Source organism: Pholis gunnellus (assembly GCF_910591455.1).
Source record: "Pholis gunnellus genome assembly, chromosome: 5".
NCBI lineage: Eukaryota > Metazoa > Chordata > Actinopteri > Perciformes > Pholidae > Pholis > Pholis gunnellus.
Genome location: NC_136531.1, coordinates 5,294,926 through 5,305,442, shown reverse-complemented (window position 1 = coordinate 5,305,442; position 10,517 = coordinate 5,294,926). Strand labels below are relative to the sequence as shown.

Sequence of the window (10,517 nt, the reverse complement as noted above, 5' to 3'; positions counted from 1 at the left end):
ACTGAGCAATTCAGCCTTCCTCCGAACAAGGCTACGTGTCCGTTAAGCAATGAACTGTGGGACCAGGGTACATGGGTGTGATGGTCTTCCACAAATCCCTTTTTTTGTTTTTTTTGTTTTTGTAAAAATGTAATTTGGCACTTTATCTAACACCCCTGTTTCATATGTGTACATAATAAACATGTATTTTAATCTGCTGATGTCATATAATAAATATGATCAATGAAGTTGATGGATGGATTTTTTTCAGTTGCAGATATCTTTCTCCCCTGAATAATAATAATAATAATAATACTGGAAAAGATCTTTCATGACAAAGTCAGTATAGGATGTAAAATAGTCATAGTGGAGTCTGTCAAAAACAATGCAATACAGTAATAGTATACTATTTCAAAAAGACTAAAAATACTTATAGTGGAAGAACATACTGTACTATTGCATTTTTATGATTTTTTACAACTTTTTCAACATTGAATGACTTTTCAAAAAACTGACTTACAACATACATATGAGTTTTTTATGACGTTTTTCAACATAATATACGACTTTTTTGACTTACTTCGACAGACAATACTATGGCATTTTATTGACTTTTTACGACTTACTGTGCTACACAATAGTATGTCAAGTCAACTATGACAACATCCAACACACTGTACTATGACTGTTTTCAGCATAATATACTATTGCATTTTTATGAATTTGTACGACTTACTATACTAGGATTTCTGCTATACTGTGACATTGAATGACTTTTTTCAACATTCTATACTATGACTTTTATAAATAATACACTATGACTTTTTTATGACTCTTCGACATACAATACTATGGCATTGAATTACTTTTTTCGACAAACTATACTATGAATTCTTTCCACATGCTATACTATGACTTTTTTATGATTTTTTTTGACATACTAAACTATGACTTTTTTATTTAAAAAAAAAAGTTGCAAAAGTAATAGTATACTAATATACTCATGTTGAAATAGCATCATAAGTCATTGTAAAGTATGTAAAAAACATAATTCATTGTATAGTGCGTCATCAATAAAGTCAGTTTTGAGAAAACAAATCCCGTTTTCTTGATGGGAAACTGCATAAATGTAAGCTTAATAAATATAAGCTTTGTAATGCTGGATTGATTAAACAAGCGGTTTAAATCTCAAGAGTTGTCTGAATGACGACACAAAGAAATACAAAAATACAAAGAAATAATAGTAATAATTTATAAATAATAAAATGTTATTATCATAAAAACCTTTATCTTGTTTTTGGATTTGGATGATTTGGTTGATTTGGTGGGCCGGAATACGAGCTTTGTTGCGCACCGTGTTTCAGACCGTGTGTATTTATTGATGACATGTGGCAGAGCAACAATAGGATGGAAGCATTTACAGAAACATTCACGTTGGCTTTAAGTCTGTAAATCTGACAGTAAGAGACGATAAACAGGTTCAGTTGCACAGAATTATTTTGCTCTGGGCTCAAAATGATAAAGCTTCACAGTATAAAACAGCTGGTGAGGAAACACTGATCACTCTTTAGCACGTCATAAAAACAAACAAAGCAAATTAAGAAATTATCTTCAGAACTTTCGTCACATGAAAAATGCAAAAAATACGATCATTGACATTGTAAGTTGCAGCACTCCTGTTTGTGCCCGTTTTCTGTATTTGTAGCACATTTAGTTTTCTAAATGCTCCCAAAATGTAGTCGTAGTGGTGAAGATCTTTCCCTCATTTGCTCTTGTTTTAAGTTGCAGTGCTTAAAAACACAGCTTGTATAAAATGTGACGTCAGTGCATTGATATCGTTACGTTTTTCAACAATTATGCAGTGAAATCCAGCAAATTACCTGCAAATGCAATATTTTCTGACAAGTTTCTCACACATTCATTCCTTAAGACAACCTCATTCTTAACATAAATACATATTAAAAACATCACATCTTCCATCTTAAGGCACTGGATTGTTTTAAGTCACAAATGCTCATGCACAAATAAATACGTCAGCATGCACATGTACAGTGAACAAACCGTTATCAAACTGCACCTCAACAACAGGCAGCAGTTGATGAAACAGCAGAAGGAACATGAACAGGAAGAATTAGGGATGAACCAAACCCACCAGAACTGTGACATTTTAACATGTGATATAGAGTTTACTCACCTTGTAAGAGTAATATAAATCTTTCTGAGGTTTTATCATTAAGGCATCAGAAAACACAATATCTTAAATTTCCCAAAAAATACAGCTTTGACATTTGTTTGTTGTTTACCTCATGAGGATCGACTGCAGGTGTTTCCCACCTTTTTGTTGGGTTTTTCTTCACGTTACTCTCTTTTGTGTTCACAATCTAGATTTCAGGTCCAGAGTTTTTGTTCTCAGTCCCAAGAAGTTTTTTTTAGTGGCCGATCAAAGAGGTCCAGTCAGGAAAGTTGTCGATCTCTCCGTTCTCGTTCAGCCGATGGTCTCCATGTGTCAGCGTCAGCTTGTAGCGCAGACGCACACTCCGCTAAAGGAAGAGGCCAAACATGTGACATGTACATACGACTACATTTGTATGACATACAATACTATGACTTTTTTGTATGCAATACTATACAATTACTTTTGTATTACACCCTATATTATGACTTTTTATGGCAAACCATACTATGACCAGAGTGTAGAATTAGCAGGCAATCCACCAGTGAAAAGTGAAAGTCACTCGCTATTACAACGGTGAATATTGTTTGTTTCTTTGTTGTTTCAGGCTAAATATTCACTGTATGAATTGAAATGTATTGATAGTATATTTTAACACGTAGGCGGGCGCAGTCATGCATATGTGTACATGTGTGCAGTACCCTCCTATGCCTGGGGGGGGGGGGGTTATAAAGTAATTAAACCAGCTCCACCTTTACAAGCACTGGGCCCTTCTGCAAAACAAGTACTGACTTTTGCTTATATTTGTACTTGAGCTTGTACTAATGTAGTACTGCTACTTTTAAGTAAAAGATCTGAGTACTTCTTCCACCACTGATGCTAAATTAACAGCAGAATACAACAGCACAGCACTACCCCTAATATAGACACAAACACACTGAAATGTAATGCTCTTGTATACACGTACGTTTAATGTACGGTAAGTAACAGTGAAGTCATATCTAACATGTTGAGCTTTTAATGTAAATCAGCAGCGCTCCTCAAACTCACATTCTGAGGATTGGCCAATAGGAGGACCTGGGAGATGGCCGGCGGACGCAGGAGAGGGTTGTATGAAGGTAAGTTTGTCCCCGAGGCAGGCTGAAGTTTCACCAATACGGTCTGCAGGACAAGTAATAAAATGACATTTAAATGGATATTCAACTAATTCATGGAAAACCGGTCAGCACAGCAAATCGTTGAATGATAAATGCGAATGAAATGTAAAAAAAAAAAAAAAAGCAAATTGAACATTTTTCACAGTCTGGACAATCTGAAGTGTCTCCAGTAGGAGGCGCCAGTAACATGCTGAAAATAACACATAATCGGTATAAAGGAGCAGCGACCAATCAGCACTGCTCATCTGTTTGAAACATTTGTCTCCATGGTAAGCTTTAACACAGAGACACTAGGGGGAAGATGTAGCAGCTGTTTATAACCAAACATGGTACTTACATGAGAAAACCGACATTGAGATGGATTATTCTTCAATTGAAGTACAAGAGACACAATTTACAGACAAATTATTGTTGTCATTCATGCTCCTTAAATTAAATTAAAACAGCAAAGTACTCAAAAAATATAACTAGCTTAAATCGCAGGTAAAGATGACACTTAATTCTCAACAACTCATACTTGTTTGATAAGAATTAAGAAGAATTGCAGTTTATTTTCATACCTTTGGAACAGCGGCTTGGAACAGGAAGTCTTTCACGTGGAGGGCAGATGTGTTCACCGTGGAGAGGACGACCACAGCGACACCTGGATGACCCGGCGGAGAGTCTTTGGCGAAATGGAGAGAGACGTGGACGCCGCCGTGATCGTACACAGTGATCGGCTCAAGATTTCCTATCACAAACAAGAAGAGAAGAGGTTATCCAGTGAGCGATAAACACATAATAAAGGAACTATGACACACAAAGTTCAGCCAGCTGTTTGGCCAAATAAACATACTGGATTTAATGGTTTCCATTGGAACAAAGATGTTTTTCAGGAGTTCTGGGGTAAATTTCACTGGATATCCGGACATTTCACTGAGCTGGTCCTGCGACTTGGACGGTGATTCCGACTCTGTAGTAAATTGTTGGTCTTGAGGGAGAGACCTGATAGAAGAAAAGGTCATTTTAGAAATAGGGACACTAAATGAAGCCGGAGAACAAAACTAAATGAAACATGAATTGAGAGGAATGTGAGTCATGTATAAAAGAAGGCAATTTTGTTTGTTTACTGCTTTTGCGATTTCGCTTCGTATGTCCAGCAACACACATCAGCAGGCCAATGTTATTGGCGTGACTCCGTTCTGGACTTTTCTTTTTAAATGTAATTTCTGATTTGGGCAGTCTACAATGGTTTCTTTCTTTCCTCCATCCTTACCAAATGCTAGTCCCATTAGATGAAGCACTGCTCCCCCCACATCCACGCGCTCTCAACACCACACCTCTCCCTCCGTTCTGCTCAGCATTGTTCATCTGAACTTCCCCATTGAGCTGACAGAAGATGACAAAACTGTGTTAAAACACTCTTCCAAACAAAATCTTTTCAAAATGTTTATCTTTAAACTTGACATCCAAGCATCACCTGTAGAAGTTCTTCATAATACGACGTTGTGGTCTCTGGAGTCTGTTTTGAGACCAGATGATCTAATCACAGGACAGAACATCATTACATTATGAGTCATCACTGAGAGAGAGAGAGAGAGAACAAACTAGAATACGAATGCAGGCCTACCTAATTCATTTAAGTCCTGTTCAGCCGCTGAGTGGAAGGTACTTTCCAGAAGGGAGGAAAACATGGGTGAAGAGGAGTCAAAGGACGGTGGTGAATCAGCTTTTCTGTGTGTGTGGGGAGAGTCCAGCGCCGACAGGTCGATGAGGTGGTAGCTTTTAATCTCTCTGGGACTCTTTGGAGCTGGAGGAACAAGACGAGACAGACTCAAAGATGAGCGGCACAGAGCGGAGCCAAACACACAAACAAGCTGTTGTCCACAGGGACGACTAAGAAAGAGCAGAACAGCGGACAAAATGAGGCCTACCGTTACTTTTACCCTCCGCTTCTTCCTCACTTCTACTTCTTTCTCGTCCGCCGTTGCACTCTTTCTTTCCCACTCGGTCTTTGTAGCTGTTGACTACTAGTGTTAGCTCGTCGTTAGCCGCCAGGATCTGCGCCAGAGCTGCGTCGTCGTCCATCGTGTCGCTGGCCAGGCGGAACAAGCTGGGCCTCAGTCGATCACAGCTCTCGTACCAGGCCTGCAGCCGGGGAGGGAGGAGCGGGATATGAACCAGGCTGCACTATCTTTCTATTGAGCAATGATGATCTCTTCATACAAGGGACAGACCAGCGTGTATCAGTTGTACTAGAAGAGAAGCAACATGTTGCACTAAACCTAATAGCGTTATTAATTTATTCAGGTCCACTGATTTAATGGAGGCTCGTGCTAAAGCCCTAATGTAAGATTGGAACATTTCTGTGGGACCTTCATCGGGATTGTCTGATATTTTATAAAACAACACACAAAGCAACAGTTTTGCCATCAGAATCATTTGAAAAATAATCACAAACAAATCACATTCAGCAGCCTGAGACCCATGTGTTTAGCAATTTAGCGTTTTGTGGTCAACCTTGACCAGCTGATTGATTGTCTGTAAAAAATGTCCGACATACCTTCACGTCACCACTCGGTTGTAACGAGGTTCCAGCGATCGTGTGCTGGTCCAGTAGCTCTCTGAGATGCTCGGTGCTGCTCTCCACCTCCTTCAGAGTTGATTCACGCTTTGACACTTTCTCTGCCTTCTCCTGCTCCTGAAACACACACACACACACACACAAACGTAAACAAATCAACATCAAACTCATGCAACTATTACAGCTGCATGCATGCAAACATAGCCAGCAGCACCGCTCACCTCTTTCATGGTGCTTTTAATGAGTCTGTTGGCTGTTTCCAGGTCTTCGGGACGGGCGCTTTTCAGTAACGTGGCTAACAGCTGATGATACAGAAACATCCTGTTTTTAGCCGGATGAAAGTTGATGTAACACTAGCGGATATTAAACACAAACACTCACTGTGGCCTTGTCCTCCTGGTCAAAAACAGAGTCTGTGGTTCTTTGTGTTGGAGGCGCCATTATAATTGTGTCTGGTAGTTTGGGATCTTTCTTCACAATACCTTAGATAACAAAAAGAAGGGCATGATTGATTTATTCTTGGTAGGACATAACACAAAGCAACACATTACAATATAAATCACTCTTTATGCATCTCTAAACTCGTAATATATCATGTGAATAGTTGAAGTGTTGTTGGTCAGGTTAGTCTCAAGAGTTTAGGTGTATCTGTTGCATCCAGACCTTGTTTCTTGAGCATGTTGTAAGCTTCCTGAATCTTGGGTTCGTCTTTTAGCCAAAGAGTCCAGCCGTAGAGGACCTCCGTCACTCTGTCTTTCACATTCTGTGGCGTCCACGCGCCAAAGTACTGCTCAGAAAAGATCAACCAGGTCAGTCACACCAGCGTTGATCCTCAGGGAGCAACTGTTACATTCTTTAATTAGTCTTTAACTCTATAAACTTTTATTCATGTTGATCTCTATTGTTCTATTTGATTTAGCAGTAGATATATATTTTTGTAGCGTGGTAGATGATTTGTTAATGTACCACTAAGTTGTCAACTGGAAGAGCTCAGTATGGTTTTGTTTACACAAAGAGCTCATTGACTGATGAAGGTCTGAGAGCCAACATGTTGTTAATAAATTGAACTGATCGATATTGTGAATACTATTATTTTGGTGTTTGGAGCTTTAGATTTGCATTTATGGTACCTCCGTTTCTTAAAACTTGTGTATATTAATATTCCCAATGGATTTTAAATTGCTTCTTGAAACGGTTGTATCCCAGAGCTCATCTGGATTATACTTTCATTTTTTTTTTGTCTTTTTATACGACTGAAAGTGGACTAATCTATTTAGCTATTTATTGATTTTTACTTTGCCATCTTGAGAGAAGCACTTTGTTACTTATGATCGAAAAACTGCCCTAGAATAAAAGTGTATTATTATTTTAAAAATGTTCATGATGACACTGCAAAATGAAGCTCAACAGTCTGATTACACAAAACATTACACACACACACACACACACACACACACACACACACACACACACACACACACACACACACACACACACACACACACACACACACACACACACACACACACGTCTCAAGTAAAGTAAAAATAGAGAATCATTTAGAGAAATACGGCCTGATGAAATCTACCCGGCCAAAACATTGCCAGTAAAGTCAAATTTCAAAAGTCAAAAGTGTGCCATCATTGCCTTTTGCCCAAATAGCTCAGAGCAGACCAGTTACATTACTCTTGATTATATAATGAATGATTAATGAATGAAATGGTATTGGTACATGCACACATAAGGAGCTAAGGACACCTGTCTCTCTATTATTACCTTTGGCGTTAAGAGTTTGAGGAGCTCATTGAGAAAGCGAAACTTGGCAGCCTCGCTGTGGAACCTCTTCCCGCAGTTGTTCATACATGCCTCGAGAACCTGGAAAGCACCAAGTCATGATCAACGGAAGCTTTCTCAACATGTGAAAATGAAAGAAACAAAATCCTCTTGTTCTTACGCAACACAAAGAAGAAAGAGAACGGATTTGTAACAGCATGTTTCGTGGTTAACCACCTTTAAAAGGGCACATGACATGAGGCACATGAACCTTCAGGAAGCTTTCCTAAGTTACATTATATGACAAACCGTGTGCTGTCACAGCAGATTCAAAATGCCATTTAAAACCCTCATGTCACTCGGGCCATGTGATGAAATTTAGTCACAGATATTCTCCACAGGCCCGCCCTCTACCAGGGTCGGAACAAAGACATTTATTTTTCAATGAATGTACCTTTAAAGGATGCTATGACAAATACCGTGCATAACCTATAATAAATTGCATTAAATAAAAATAGATGTATATGTGTGTCAGCACAGATACAAAACTAGAAAGATAGACATTTTTGTTAAATGCGTTGTTTCAATTTAAAAAGAAGGGAAAAATAAGTTGCTTGTTGCTTCTGGGAACTTCTCAGACAAATACACTGAATATAAATCAACAGATATGTAACGTGTATCATCTGTGTACTACATGTAGAGATGAAGAATCTGATAACTTACAGTGAGAGCCTGCAGAGCCTCTTTCTCCTGTGGAGACTGGATCTTATGGGCGAGAAGACGAACGGCTACCTGTGGCCTGAAAGCAGAAAACAAGTCACGTTTAAAATGCCCGAGTAGACCGTGAGAAACATGTGATACCGATATTTAAATAAGTAATATTCACATAGCAATGCTTTTAATTTACACTACATGAAGACATTATAACCCGTTAACATAGAAACTAAGAAAAGGGTCAAAGGGCAGAAAGGTGCTGCAGACGTCCTCCTCTCTCTTGCATGATGGTGTAACTGAGAGGCTGTTTCTGCAACATGGATGTGAAGCAACTCTTTCTCAAACGCCGCAAATACAATAAAGTAACTTCTAGAAGCAAACAGCCTCCCGCCGAAAACTTCAGCTCAGGTTTGAAGCAAGAGGGTGATCTGAGAAACTACTTGTGTGCAAACACCTTAAAAAGAAGGAAAGAACTTTGATGAGGTGCACAGACTGTGTTCAGTTTACCCATCAGTCTCCTGGTCCACGAGCTGGTAGAAGCCCTGGATGCAGTCCCATCGGTCCTCCTGGTTGTTTGGGTCTGTGGCCTGGTCTGGAACACCAGAGAAACAGATTTAATGTACAAAAACATGTTTTCATAATGTGCTTCAATTAGATCAAAGACTTGGAAATATATGCAAACAATTACATAATTTAATGAGGAAGTGAAAATTAAAGACGGACAGATCTACACAGAAAAAAGGGAATCAATATGTTATGCTAAGTATCGTTATACTAAAGTGTTTTCACTACTATTTCAAGATCCTACAACTTCACTTTTTGGCTTTCATTAGACTTTTCTCCCCTTCATTTATCTGTTGAATGGAGTTTTTATTTACTTTGAAGATTCAGATGTTGCATTGCTCATGATAAATAGTACTTATATCTCTAATCGTACGCTACATTGTAAACAAGAATTTTGAAAATATCTAAAAAGCTAAAGAAAGACAAAGAGAATGTCAAACTTTAATCTGAAGGAAATGTAAGAGCAGTACTTTTCATATTTCGGTACATTTTATTGGGTAAACTTGTTTACTTTCCAGTTTATGCTTAAATGCTGGTCTTTGACTTGTCAGTGTGTATTTCCCCATGGTAGTATTGCTACTTTTACTCAAAATAAAACTTCATTCAGCAATTGAAGAATGTATACGAATGTTCTGCGCGTGCACATGAGCGCAAACACAACACACCGCTCCAGCGCTGGCTATAGGCGCGCGCATCGTCTAACGAACTTCCTGTTCCAACGGATACTTTCTGCACCAATACGAAACTTATTTCGATAAAGTTAAAATAAAACGACACATTGTAGAACTCAACTGAAAATCTAAGCAGTTATTACTGTAATTAAGTCAAACTCACGGCACGAGCCGACCGTTGCTGTGACGTAAGCAAACAACAAAGTGTCAGTTAACGTTAGTTCAGCTGTGTGAGGAGATTAAGTTAGATAAACAAAACGCTTCTATATATTTCCCTGTTTACTTACTGAGCCATGACTCAAAGGTTGTCTGGCTGTCAGCGGTCGCCATTGCCGTTCTTTCTCCTGCAGCTCCAGAGAAGTTTAGTAGCCGAACCGTGCGCGTCTGCTCTGAAGGAAGCGGAGGTGTCAAACTGTGCGGCGGCATGTGACACTCACGCCCAGTCACCCTCCTGACAGCAGCCAAAACGATACTAACACACCCCCTCTCCTCAGCAGCGCTACATAGCACTGTTTACTCAAGTGTTATACTTACGTGCAATTCTGAGCTAGTTGTCCTTGAATAATTAAATGTACTTCTACTTGCCTACATTTCAGAGGCAAATATTGTCCTTTTTACTCCGCATATATTTGATAACTTAAGTTAGCGATTACCAGTGGTAAATGAAGTACATGAAACGTTACTCAAGTAATTACTTTAGATACAGAGCTAGTGCCGAGATCATAATATGATGTATTGTTATAGCTAGTTATTCTATTAAACTGTGCAAAAGAAATTGGAATAAATAAAAAGTACCCATAAAATGATACATGTGTGTATGTGTTGTCTGTTCTTGTGTATTCTGCACTATGTTCCATGTTCTGTACTATGTTCTGTACTATGTCCCGTGTTCTGTACTATGTTCCGTGTACTGTGCTATGTTC

At 38.8% G+C, this 10,517-nt stretch overlaps 1 protein-coding gene across 1 annotated transcript; it reads right to left on the bottom strand.

The window, feature by feature from the left end:
* Window positions 1-1,300: 1,300 nt before the first annotated feature.
* On the bottom strand, window positions 1,301-9,968 carry LOC306696056 (ADP-ribosylation factor-binding protein GGA2-like). Its single transcript, XM_079159544.1, has 16 exons — window positions 9,882-9,968; window positions 8,867-8,951; window positions 8,369-8,444; window positions 7,649-7,747; window positions 6,536-6,659; window positions 6,254-6,354; window positions 6,094-6,174; window positions 5,852-5,989; window positions 5,223-5,436; window positions 4,919-5,098; window positions 4,769-4,830; window positions 4,565-4,677; window positions 4,145-4,293; window positions 3,870-4,039; window positions 3,203-3,313; window positions 1,301-2,519 (listed from the first exon to the last, which is right to left on the bottom strand). The coding sequence occupies exons 1-16, from the start codon at window positions 9,922-9,924 to the stop codon at window positions 2,409-2,411; spliced, it is 1,857 nt and encodes a 618-aa protein (XP_079015670.1). The 5' UTR covers window positions 9,925-9,968; the 3' UTR covers window positions 1,301-2,408.
* Between the last annotated feature and the right edge of the window lie 549 nt (window positions 9,969-10,517).

Bases quoted from the DNA above. Each gene is read 5' to 3' on its own strand.
- LOC306696056 (XM_079159544.1), bottom strand. From the start codon at position 9,924: ATGGCGACCGCTGACAGCCAGACAACCTTTGAGTCATGGCTCA. The intron at 7,748-8,368 runs GTAAGTTATCAG...GGTGCTTTCCAG, and splicing joins AGGCTCTGCAGGCTCTCACT to GTTCTCGAGGCATGTATGAA. The intron at 2,520-3,202 runs GTGAGTTTGAGG...CTCTTCCTTTAG, and splicing joins TATTGGCCAATCCTCAGAAT to CGGAGTGTGCGTCTGCGCTA.